Consider the following 13,551-nt stretch of genomic DNA (forward strand, 5'->3'; position numbering starts at 1 on the left):
TTTTTTCTTTTCAAAGCACCAGAGACCAAAGATAGCCTGCGTTAGACATTTAGGACACATTTTTTGTAATGTGACTGCTGTCATCATGAGTGCTGCAACTAGCAATTATTATCATCTATCAATTAATCTGGAGCTCCCCGGTGGTCGAGGGGTTAGAGTGAATGCCACATAATCACAGCGTCCCTGGTTCGAGTCTGGTCGGAGACCTATGCTGCAGGTCATACCTCTCTCTCTCTCTCTCTCTCTCTCTCTCTCTCTCTCTCTTCCTGTTTCCTGTCTGTACATCTGCCAGTTAATGTCTAGATAAAGGCAAAAAGCTCAAAATAAATCTTTAAAAAAAACTATCTTTAATAATTATCTATCAATTAATTCTTAATAAATTGATTAGTGACTTGGTTCAGAAAATGGTGAAAATGTTGATCACTGTTTCCTAAAACCCAGTGTGAACTCTGGGTTGTGGACAACACCACAAACTTCAGAAATCAAAAAAATATTCACATTTAAGAAGCTAGAAGGTGAGAATTTGGAATTAACCAATTATCCAAATAGTTGATTATAATAATAATCAATGCAGTCTGTGGTTGCACACTGAATCTGCTGGCCAACACAGATAGTAGGGCGGAAAAGGCAGCTCTGTGGTTTTGTTTTGTTGCACTCTCGGATGGATTATGCAAATTCAAAGATGTTAATTATTGCACATCTGACTTGCCTCAAACCTGACATTATACACTCTGACAGATGACTTTATTAAGCCCGTCTAACAAACTGCCGGATCGTTGTTATCTGCCAGTGTGTTTGGGCCTTGGGGTTAATGTCGTGCCTGTGAAGTCATTGTCTGCAGTATTTGACCTGCAGATAATCAGCAGAAGCAGCCGTTTTCTGCAAGTATCATTTAAGTGGAGCTGAGTGCACAGGATGTTTCAGGATGTGTAGTGTGAGCCGGTGACGATATGATTCCCAAAGGAGCTTCCGACAGCTGTAACCTAAAGGACCTGCCATCTTTGGAAGTGTAGAGTATCTCACAAACTGCCAGAGCGGTCGGAGGGGGCCAAACAGCCAAAGGCTCCAGCTGGAGTTATTTTCAAATCTCCCCTTTCCCTCCCTCCCCTCCTCCCTTCCCTCCCCTCCTCCTCCCTCCTATGTGCTTCTCTGTGTTTTCCCGTCCCTCCTGGTGTCACCGGTTGCGGCTCAGTGCCTCCCTCCCTCTGTGATTGATCTGTCTTCCTCTGGCTCCGTGGAATTCCATTGAGGAACTCTTGGGATTGTTGGAATTCCAGTCGGAGTGCATGTGTGGGTTAGCAGCAGGCACTGTGTACGTGCCCCCGTCATGCAGGGCTCATTATCACGCAGGCCGGCCGACATGCTGAGGCTTCCTGCATGCATGCTGTCTGTCTCTGTTTCTACACAGAGCGACACAGAGCCCTGCAAAATCCTCATGTCAGCATTATTTAGTTTTTTTTTTCTTTCCACAGCTGACGAACTGACATGCATGCATGACAAGATTGCATGCTCCTATTGGGTGTGGCAGAAACTGGCAGTGTTGTATGCCTCAGCGCTTCTCCTCTCGCCATCCCTTCCTCTTGAGAAAATGGTTAATTGCCACAGTGAAAGCCAATTACTGGCCTTCCCTGTTCTCGCTGCTTTCAGAGAAACAAGGAGTGTCCCGACACAGACACCCATCTCCCGCGGCCTCCCTCTCTGGCATTTCGCTGCATACTTGCACTCATGTGCTGCAAATCAACGGGAATGACATGAACTGCTGCTTTTAATTAACCCACACTGCCTACCACAGCATGAGAGTTTGATGCTGAGCTCAGCAAGAATAAAGGAAGGAATTGTGTTTTTTGAGTTATGCAACAGAATCTGGAGAAAGTCTGAAATGGGATATATTTAGATCAGTCTCTATGTTATCTAGCTGCTGGCCGGCCTGGAAATGACAGTTTATATCAGAGGTGGAAATTAAATAAAGTCCAATTACTGTCCTTGTATTTTATGTTACAATTCCACTTTTCAGAAGGAAATAAGCTGCAGTAAGTAGTTACTTGATGATGCAGTATTTAGTATATGCATTTATTATAATTCTATAATGCTCCTTACATGTGCATGCATCAGTAAAAATAATCATGCAATGTTATATTATAAGTGTTGAAATGAAGAAAATTAATTATTCAACAATTTTAATAATGATTTCTTGTCATTTATCAAGCAAAAAAAATAATTCAATGTAACATGTCAGTCTCTGGTTACATAATGGTTTCTTTGGTTTTTACTGTGTTTACTGAAGCGGGCAGCAGAGTTGCATCGTGCATCATAACATGCGTCCTGAGGTTTGCAGAATAAAAGCTGTCGTCTTGGTTTCAGGAGCGTCTCTTGCTGTCTCTTGTCTCTTGTCTCTTGTCTCATGATCTGGCTGCACTGAAAGGCTGTAAGGCACAAGTATTTTCCAGCGTGCCTGTCAGCGTATGCACTCATGGAGAAAGAAAATGGATGCAGTCGCTTCACTGTAGTCACACAGTGAGCCTTTTGTTCTGACACTGTTTGAGGTCAATCATCTGACAAAGTCTCAGGTCTGATTAATGCATATGAAAGTATTTATTGATCCTATTTTTTGTTTTTCATGTGGAACGTGTTGTTCTGCTCAATCCTGTTTGTTAACGACTAACAAACATATCAGATGATTATTCATGTGGACTGTGGCAGGTGGCAAAAAATAGAAAGCGATTTGTGCTAGACAAAGTGATTTTTACACTTTTAAATGTTTAAATGACGTCAAAGGCAAGAGGAAACTTGAAGTATAATCCTCATATCTTCAAATCAAAGTAGTGTAAACCAAAGCGGCTCATTTAAATTACATCGTCCATAACCTGTCAACTTTCACTGTTTAGTTTGCACTCAGTGTCAAGTTACTGTCAAAGCATCAGGGAGGAGTGTTAGCTTCAGGCTAGCATGTGTTTTCTTATTAAGGTGTCTCCAAATTCAGAATATTTCCCTGCTTATTAACATCATTATAATAAAATCTCAGTTGATACACTCATCCTAGTCTCTTTAACATTTTGTAGTTGTTAAGTTACACTGAGCTTTTTCAGCAGTGTTATCATTCCTGGCTGCTAGCAGTTAGCCGCAGTATGTAGCCTCATGCTAATGCAATGTAAAATAAACAGTGAAAGTTATGAAGCTGCGGCAATCTGATTTGAATCTGCTGCTTTGTTATGTAGTTTAGTTTTCATTGGGGACAGAGATGCACAGATGAGAGCTTGACTGATATTTCTGCAGATATTACCTTATTGCAGATATATTGTGTGCATATGCTGAGTAATAACTGGAAACGTCAGTACAGAAATGTCTGAAGGCAATAAGAAAGTTATTCTCCGTCACAGTTCGTCCTCCAGAGAACACTGACAACAATTCACTGTGTTTTTTTCAAGTGTGAAATGTGCTGCTGCTCACATCTTGATTAAATATGTTTATCATTATGCATTTATGGCTATAATGTGGATACTTTAGATTGCATCCTTTTTGAATAGAAAATAGATAGTTGAATGTTGGTTTCTCTAAATGAGCATGATTTGTCCAATTTTAAGCAGATTTTTTCTCTCTATGACACCTGGCTGCCCCTAACACACACACACACACACACACACACACACACACACACACACACACACACATTTTGTCCACCTTTCACCTCTTAACTAATCATTTATTTGCATAATCATAATCAGTCTTTAGGCTACATTTATGAATAACTGAATAATTGTTTGGTACATAAAATATCGTCTCTGTTCACACACATCAGGTCAGAACCTTATTAAACATAATTTTTTCAGTTTTTTGTTGTTTTGTTGTTTTTTTAAACTGCTCTATCGTAGTAAACTGTTGATCTCTGGGTCATGGACTGTCAGACGGGACAAAGCTCAACATTTTAGGTTTCATCTTGTACCTGTGGGGAAAACACTGATCAACATTTTTCACCATTTTCAGACAGATAGGACTAGGACTAATTAATTAATGGAGAAAATAATTGACCAATCAATCAAAAATGAAAATAATTGCTAGTTGCAGCACTTGATGAACTGACTAATAGTTTCAGCTCATATAAGTCTGAAGAATTAAATTATGAATAAGTTGTTTTCTGAGGATTTTGCTGCTGTGGCCTTTTTTGACATGTCGGACTTAATGAACACATTGTGGAGTTGAGCTGACACATGCACAGGTAAACAATGACTGCTCCTTTACAATTTGACAGCAGGTCACCTAATGGTGGCGCTACAGGAACACGATAAACTTCTGACTCTTTTGAAAATTTAGCAAAATGAATCAAAAAAATCCTGGATGAGAAATTGCATCACTAGATTTCCTCTCATAACATTGATGCAGATTGAGATGATGTCAACATTTTCTATTGTTAAAGCTCAGGTTTGGTGCAGGTGTGCTCCCTTTTGAGTGTTTTTCTATTTTTCAGTTTTAGTTGTGTTAGCAGACTGTTGGTTTCCAGTTACTATTGTTGTCTGTGTAAATGCATGTAGGAGGGGCTCCAACTGACATTTTAGTGCAACAAAGCTGCTTTGGAAAGTGGAGACCAGGCGACAGGCAGTAAGAGGCCGCTGGTGGAGGGCCGCATAGCACAGCGGTGTCACACCCTGCACTGTTTGAACAAACCAGGACACACTGGACGCACCGTGTGTGTGTGTGTGTGTGTGTGTGTGTGTGTGTGTGTGTGTGTGTGTGTGTGTGTGTCCATGTCCACAGCTTCATGTGTTTGTGTTTTCTCGCAAGACAGCAATGTGAAAAATGCCGGTTATTGCTCTGGCACTGTTCCACAACTATTGAAGAGACGCACCGTTTTACTTTTAATAGCTTTTAATAGCGTGTTATGTGATCAGAGGGCAGTTAAAAGGGATGGCTTAAATTTTGCTTTAAAGGACTAGTTCACATTTCTAAATCTGCCTTAAAACAATAGAGAACCACTCAAATGAACATTGAAACCTGTTTTTCTTGCTGTAATCATTCCTCCTGTTCATACTGAACATTAAAGATCATTAAAGTGATGGGGGGGGGGCAAAATCCACAGTCCTCCTTCTGTGCTGAAATGTATTTAAAAGTTTATCTGAAGCTTAATATGAAGCTTCAGCCGTCCAAATGAGTCAAATCAAGTAGATATGTTTAATCATTACAGTCATTTTGTTACTATACTTCCACCACAGCTCAACAGTGAAACATAAAGAGGGAATTTGATGCTAAAAAGTAAATGTGTCAGATATCTACTTGATATGACTAACTCAGACTTGCTGAAGCTTCACATCTACTTTTAAATGACTGTGTGGACACACTGTGGATTTTGGCCCCTATCACTTACATTGAAAGCACATTTGAAGGGGATCTTTTAATAGTCTGTATGAACATGAGAAAAGATTACAGCGAGGAAAACCATTTTCATTTTTCATATCAACACCTCACTGTTGTTTTTAGACAGATTTTAAAGCTGTGTGTGTGTGTGTGTGTGTGTGTGTGTGTGTGTGTGTGTGTGTGTGTGTGTGGATGTGGATGTGGATGTGTGTGTGTGTGTGTGTGTGTTTCTCAGATCATGTAACTTAGAGGCAGGTCTGCTTGTGGATTCACTGCAACAAACTCTCACTGGCTTCAGCTGCTGAAAGCCAGTCTGAGGAGGTTTGATCCTGATTCTGTCTAGAGATGACACACACACACAGACACACACACACACACACACACACACACACACACAGACACACACGCACGCACACACACACACACACACACACAAATGGTCACATCCTGAGGAACCTGTGACGCCCCATTAACAAGGCGCCCAGCCGTTAAACGGTCAGTGCAGCACCTCCAGATGGAGCGAGCACACCTGGGCTGCCAGACATCATCATCCTCCTCTTCTTCTTCTCTGTCTCCTTCTTCTTCTTCTTCTTCTTCTTGCTCTCAGCGCCTGTTACATTCAATTAGGATCTGGAGTCACTTCCTGCATCCAACCGTAAGTGTCGATGATGAGATGGAGATTCGGTCAGTCGCTTTATGAGCAGGAAATATACAAATGTACCTTTTTTTTTTTTTTTTTTTTTTGTGACGCATTCAGATTTTCTTTTTCTTTTGCGACATAACTCAGAGACAGAGACAGACAGTGTAGTGAGCAATGGCTGCAGGAAGTTTGAGTCATTTTGCATCAGTGGGAGTTTTCTTTTTAAGTGGTTGTCGTGAGCTCCGGACAGAAGCAGCGAATCATCAGTGTTTTGACATTTGACTGCAGATAGATGAAGTTAGATATTTAGTAGTAATTTGGCACTCTTTAGCTTTAGGTGTGTTTTTTCTGGGGGCAAAAATGGAGAGAAAGTGACAAAGGTTGAGAGACTCTGCACACACTGCTGTTACTGAGCGGGAATCAAAGGTTGACCAGGATGAACTCTGATCAACTGATCTCTCATCTTGAGCTATGTTAAGAAGTTAAGTATGCTTTCATCTTCTGGGTCTGCTCCTCTCTGCCAGTGAAACCTCTCTGGAGTCTCATCAGTCTTTCTGCTTTCACTTCACTCAGAATAAACCGTTTGACAGGAGGACAGGAGGACAGGAGGACAGGAGGTGGTTGTCCCAATGCAGCGACGGCAACTCAGAAAGAAAGACTAAGAATGAATATATAGTTCTGCATGTTTTGGGAAACACATTTATTTCCTATGTTGATTTGATGCCTCAGTAGAAATGTAGCTTTGGGCAGCAGCTGGTTAGCGTAGCTTAGCAGAAGGAATGGAAACAGGGAAACAGCTGAAGGAAGGTAAAAAAAAAAAAAAGCTCACATATCATTATTTTTTAGTGTCTTGTTAGCTATAACCTGGATGTAGCTTCATTTATTCTCACATATGAGTCTCAGTAGTGAAAATACCCAGATTAATTTAATTCTGGCTCTCTTTTGAATATCTTCTCCTTATTATTTGAATAATCAGTCAGCTGTTTGGTTTGTTGTTTTATTCATTTTTTCCCATGAGATAATCTCTCTCTTTTTTTTTTTTTTTTTTTTTTGCTGAGATATGCAGCATTAATAAAAACCACACAGCACAGAAAACACAAAAGGAGACAAATTCGAAAAAGAAGAAGAAAAACAAACTCACATTGAATCAGTTGTGTCACCAGGTAAATTAAAAACATTTATATCCTGAGGAAGCTGCCTCTATTTCCTCTGATTGTGGATTTTAAAAGAGTTTCATGAGATGAATTCATTGCCGAGGCTGTAGAAAACACAAATGCCATTTTTCCAATTTCACTGCATTTAGGGTCAGAAAACATAAAGAAGTCATGAGAGAGTAAAGAGTACTGAGCAGCACTTTTCTGTGAGGTAAAAGCACACAGTAGATAGTATCAGTAGATATATAGTCTAGGAAGCAGACTAAGGATTGCCTGGTGTATAAAGGTGCGCCAGTGTAAGTCGACTCCAGGTGGTCAGAGGTGAAGCTCACAGTGGTGAGTCAGAGCTTTACAGTAAGCTGTGTCAACCTGATGAAGACAGCTTACTGCTTCCTTCCTTTATAACACTTCAGTTACCTCAAAGTTACATCATCCTTCAACCAAGTCAGTCTTCAGAAGTGAATTGAAATGTTTACCATCATTTCAGACTATAACATTTAAAATTAGATTATTATAAAAGATGAAGAAGTTACACATTATTTTTTCAGTGAAGAATTTATTTTTCTTTTTTAATATTTTTTTTTTTTTTTTTTTTTTTTAATTATTATTTTTTTTTACTTTTTTTTATCATTATTATTATTATTATTATTTTTTTTTTAATATAAATTTCCCGTTTTATTTTGAATATCTGCACTTTGTAAAATATTCTGTAGTATTTTGAGCCATTGCTATGAAATTTCTCTTGGATGTGCACTGTGTGTAGTGTATAATCCGAATGACTCTATTATCTATCTTATTTTATCATTTAAGCTCTAAAGCCAATATCCAGGTTATTATGTTTGCCTTTCAGATTGATAGGAAATGTCTAATGGGCTTTTCTTTTTTTTTTTTTTTTTTAGAAAATTGACTTTACCATTAATTGATCATAAAAAATGTTTTGCAGATTCATTAGTTGATCAATTCTTATCTAAATGTGCTCAAATATAAAGTCATTCATAGTTTTTAGTTGGAAATTCTGATTTCTGTAGATCAGCATTATTGATTATTGATGAGAGGATTCAGATTCAGTAAAATACTATTGAGCTTCTAACAGGGAAACAAGGAGTCTGTTGATCAATTAGTCAACAGAAAATGAATCTATAATTAATCAATAATGGATTAATCGTCTAATTAATCTTAAATCAAGTGTGTTTCTGGCTTTAGCTTCTCAAATCTGAGCTTTTTGATGCTTTTCTCTGATTTATATCACATAATATATTTGGTTTGAAGACATCTGCTCAGCTTTTGAAACATTTTTATCCGTTATTCCACTCAGAGTATTTTATATATATCTTAAAATAAATTATTAATTAAAGCTTTTATTGGGTTTTATACACTTTGTAAATCAACTAAGAAGCTTTTTATAGATAAAATAAGCAGAAGGTAACATTTATTTGACACATCCAGTGAATTAAGTACTGTACCAATCAGTATATTTTATTATCTTTATATATGGAAGCATTAAAACCAATCCAATACTGATTTACAAAAGTCCTAAAGCACCCGGAGAGACATCGAAAAGACAGATAGTGATCCTGACAGTTGCTAAATTTATATCATCGAATCGCTGAATCGCTTTGAAGCTTTCATCCTTTTTAAAAATGTCTCATGATTTTCTGTTTTGTTTTTTCCAGGTAAGAGGAAGCCGGTGCTCAAGCTCTCCAAGGAGGTGTTTGAGCAGCCTCCTCCTGCTGCAGTGTAAGACCCTTTTCCCTTTCTAATGTTTGCATGCACACATCTGAGCCAGGCCTGTATATTCCTGCACAGCTCTCATTTTTCAGATAAACCCTTCAAATATTGATCTTTACATCCTGTTGTTGCACATATACCCAAAATATTAAAGCACAAAACAAACAGGAGGAAGGAAGGAAGGAAGGAAGTATAGTTTTCCTGCCAATATTTTATCATTTCCCAGCTGTCACATTTTCACATTTCTTATATATTGGCTCCATCCGCTTGGGGGTATTGTGAATTGAACATGTAAAAGTATTCATTTCTCATTTCTACATATCACACCCTTGATATTCATCTCAATAAAAAAAACCTTGTGCAGCGTTTTCACAGGAAACTCACACTGCAGGTGCTCGTCCTCGTCGTCGAGGCAGCAAGAGAAACGAAATGTTCGGTTTTCCTCTTAAAGTGAATCATCTTCATTAACAAACCTGCAGCAGCGTTTTTTGGTTTCGGGCCAACTTCCATGTTCAGTGCCAGAAGTATTACATCATCATCATCATGTGTGAACTCTTGGTTTATATTTACTGCATTCATACTTTAAAACGTCTTTGTTATAATTTGATTTTATTGTATTTATTTGGGCTTCAACTAATGATTATTTATGTTATCAGTGAATCTGCAGATTATTTTCTTGACTAATTGATTCATGTTTTTGTCAAAAAAAAAGTCAGGCAGTAGATTTAAAAATTCAGAAAAATGCCTTAAAAAATTCTGAACCAAAAAATATGAGTATTAAATAATATATGTATATATATAAATAAAATCTCATCTCATTTAATTTAATACAACACATTTAATACATTTTCTCTCATCTATGTTCTAAAGTGAAGTTTACTGTCAAGTTCACATCAGCAATGAAAGGGTTACTGTCCTGAAACATGTTATCTAATCAGAGTCGTCCGTCTCTATCGAAGCCCGGTTAGCTGGCTCATTAATTGGTTAATTGGACTTCACGAATCTCGGGGAAGGCCAAGCTATGTGTTTTGGTTTGGAGAGTGATGGGAAAAGTGACCAATCACGGTTTGATTTTAAGTGGGCGGGACAAAAACAAAAGATGGTAGGCCTTCGTGAAGTCCGACAGGAAACATCCTCAAATATCTTGTTTTGTCTGAACAGTCAAAATCTAAAGATATTCAGATACATTTATGACACAAAAGAGCTTCATATTTATATTTGCAGTGTCTGAATAGTTGATATTTTTGCTTTAAAAATTTAATAATGTGATTATTTTATTATTAAAATAGTCTAATGACTGACTAATCAATTAATTAATTGTTGCAGCTTTAATATTTATATTGATTAACTATTTAATATCTTATTTGACTTATCTTTATATAATTGAAATGTTATTTTATTTTAATATATATGTATCTAATATCGTATTTTAAAACATTACATTTTTGATTAAATTAAATGTCTTCTTTAATTTAATGTAAATTTGAATTTATCATATTTTTCAGCTTAGTATGAGCAGTATGGGTGAATAGATGTAGACTGACTCTGCCGCACTTACTATTGATACTGAGCAAACTCTTTACTACTGAGGAAGACCATGAGATGCAGTTGAAAGTCTAGAATAAGCTAATAAGTGAACCTTGAATTTATTTATTTATTCATTTATTCATTGTCAAACAGCTGTTTCCATAATCAAGGATAAAAAATCAGGCTCAATATTTTTTGAAGATGCTATAGAAGTAATGTCATTCTAGTTATTTGTTAACTGTTTATTTATTTAATATATTATTCTTTTTCTAACTAGAGGACACTACTAGAGAAATAAAATAAATATAACCATTAATATTTATGTATTGACTAACAGGACAAACTGTAATATCATGTTCATCCAGCAGTTTTACATGTAATAATAAAACGTGTGTGTGTGTGTGTGTGTGTGTGTGTGTGTGTGTGTGTGTGTGTGTGTGTGTGTGTGTGTGTGTGTGTGTGTGTGTGTGTGTGTGTGTGTGTGTGTGTGTGTGTGTGTGTGTTTCAGACCCCCCAGAGATTTGGATTCGAAAGCTTGTGTAACCATCGGAGAAAAGGTAAAATTTCTTTTTTTTTCTTTTTTATTTATTTACCTTTATCTTTGCACCTCTCCTAATCCCATTCAACCTTTTTTTATATGCTTTTTTCTCTCTCTCTTACTGTGAACTCTTACATAACTTTTCACTGTTTACTTTTTTCCTCCCGCGAGTGTATTTTTGGTCGCTCACTCTCGGTCCACAGAGGTTGGCTTAATAAAGGGTCTGTTGGCTGTAAAGAACGGCCCGGTGAACATTACAGCCCGAATTGAACACTTCTGATTGTGGGGAGACTCTGGAATGCCTTTTATTGCCCATCAGGCACTAAAAATATTTATTTTAATCTCATCAAATAAGTGGAATTTTCCATTGGCAAAGAGATGCCTGCTTTTACCCTGTTCAAGTTGGCCTCAAGTCAAAGTAAATTATACTTTTTTTTTTGTGTGTGTTTTCAAAATGTGGAAAATAAAAGCTTAGGTTTTCCATATATTATACTTTTGAAGGTTTGATGTCCCTAAGAAGACATTTTTGTGGTTTTAACCATCTCAGTATACTTTTACATCTCCTCTCTGGAGCTCTACCAAGAACTCAGTGTTTTTTTTATATATTTGTCTCATGACCGTCTCTTCTGATTGGCGGACTGGCTGAGTGAATGACGCACGGCGGGGACCAGCTACATGTAATGGATGGTAGCCTGGTGTAGCTAGTTCTAACCAGGGTGAAATTCACTGTTAAATTGCGATGGCCACCACTGAGGATAATCTCATCCAGCCTTTTTAAAGTCTGTGCAATGACAAATTAACTTCCTGACATCTAACAACAGTGCAGCGTTTTGTTTCCTCTGTGGTCTGTATTTCCTCTGCTCTGCTCCGTGTGTGTGTGTGTCTGTGTGTGTGTGTGTGTGTGTGTGTGTGTGTGTGTGGAGTGGTTGATCCTCGCCCGCAGTGAAGAACAGAGAGCAGAGCAGAGGAACGAGTCTGAACATAAATAAGAGCAGAATGCAGTAGAGACTCTCACACACAGTTAAAATGAGAGAAGAGCTCATAAAGTAGTTAAATAACAGATAAACACTTTCTGTTTGTTTCAGTTTGACTCACGGCTCTTTGAACCTTCCTGTCGTTCTCCCGGGTCAGATTGACCCCGTCTGTTTTGACTGTTCCTTCTTTCCTACCTTCCTTCTGTCCTTCCTTCCTTCCTTTCCTTCCTCCCTTCCTTTCCATTCTCCCTTCCTTCTGTCCTTTTTTTCCTCCCACCCTCCTACCTTCCTTCCACCCTCCCTTCCTTCCTTCCTTCCTTTCTTCGTTCCTTCCTTTCCTTTCTCCCTTCCTTCTGTCCTTTTTTCCTCCCACCCTCCTACCTTCCTTCCACCCTCCCTTCCTTCCTTCCTTCCCTTCCTTCCTTCCTTCCCTTCCTCCCTTCCTTCTGTCCTTCTTTCCACCCTCCCTCCCTTACTTCCTTCCTTCCCTTCCTCCCTTCCTTCTGTCCTTCTTTCCACCCTCCCTCCCTTACTTCCTTCCTTCTGTCCTTCTTTCCACCCTCCCTCCCTTACTTCCTTCCTTCCCTTCCTCCCTTCCTTCTGTCCTTCATTCCTCCCTCCCTCCCTCCCTCCCTCCCTCCCTCCCTCCCTCTCTCCTTCCTCCCTTCCTCCATCCCTTCCTTCTGTCCTTTTTCCTCCCTCCCTCCTACCTTCCTTCCTTCTTTACCTCCTTCCTCCAGATTTGCTTCCCTCCGTGCAGTTTTCCCCAGACATACATTCCTCTTTCACACGAAAACAGCATTTCAGTCAAATTATGTCCAATTCGGCGATATTCTGCGTTAAAAATAAATTCCGTGATTCCGTGATGGGGTAAATCACAGGGCCCAGTATAAGTGTTTGCATCCACGTCTCATCTGATTTTGTTGTGCTGCTGTTTGTGCAGAACTTTGAGGTGAAGGCAGATGACCTGGAGCAGATCTGTGAGCTCGGCCGTGGAGCGTATGGAGTGGTGGAGAAGATGAAGCACGTTCCCAGTGGAGTAATCATGGCTGTCAAGGTGGGTGAAGGCTACTATCATCATTTAACTCCAGTCTGCAGCTGCACATAATCAGTTTTCTCTTGCTATCAACAATCAAGAAGACACAAATCAAGCAGACATGAGTGAGGGTTATGTGTGTGTCTTCTTTCTTCTTGATGATCATGTCTGTCTCCTCTCTCTCTCTCCTGTCTCAGAGGATTCGGGCCACAGTGAACACTCAGGAGCAGAAGAGGCTGCTCATGGACCTGGACATCTCCATGAGGACAGTGGACTGTTTCTACACAGTCACCTTTTACGGAGCGCTATTCAGAGAGGTAGTATAATGTACACCTTAGTATGCAATACACCAATTAGATAGAGATTAATTACCTCATGCTGTTTGCATGTTTAACCTTTGTGTCGTCCTGCGGGGTCAAAGTGACCCCGTCTGTTTTGACTGTTCCTTCTTTCCTCCTTTCCTTCCTTCCTTCGATCTGTCCTTCCTCCATCCCTCCTTCTTTCCTTCTTTCCTTCCTTCCTTCCTCCCTCCTTTCCTTCCTTCTTCTTCCCTTCCTTCCTTCCTTCCTTCCTTCCTCCCTCCTTTCCTTCCTTCTTCTTCCCTTCCT

The 13,551-nt window shown here is 39.0% G+C and overlaps 1 protein-coding gene across 2 annotated transcripts in view; it reads left to right on the forward strand.

Moving 5' to 3' along the window:
• The window catches only part of map2k6 (mitogen-activated protein kinase kinase 6), a 36,051-nt gene that overhangs the window by 5,995 nt on the left and 16,505 nt on the right, over positions 1–13,551 (forward strand). The window contains exons 2-5 of one of the 2 annotated variants that reach the window (XM_053341258.1): positions 8,814–8,877; positions 10,904–10,952; positions 12,851–12,964; positions 13,141–13,260. In XM_053341258.1, coding sequence (XP_053197233.1) covers positions 8,814–8,877; positions 10,904–10,952; positions 12,851–12,964; positions 13,141–13,260 — 347 coding nt within the window. The other variant, XM_053341259.1, reaches the window with a different exon arrangement.

The sequence above is a fragment of the Scomber japonicus genome, chromosome 20 (genome assembly GCF_027409825.1).
Source record: "Scomber japonicus isolate fScoJap1 chromosome 20, fScoJap1.pri, whole genome shotgun sequence".
Classification (NCBI taxonomy): domain Eukaryota; kingdom Metazoa; phylum Chordata; class Actinopteri; order Scombriformes; family Scombridae; genus Scomber; species Scomber japonicus.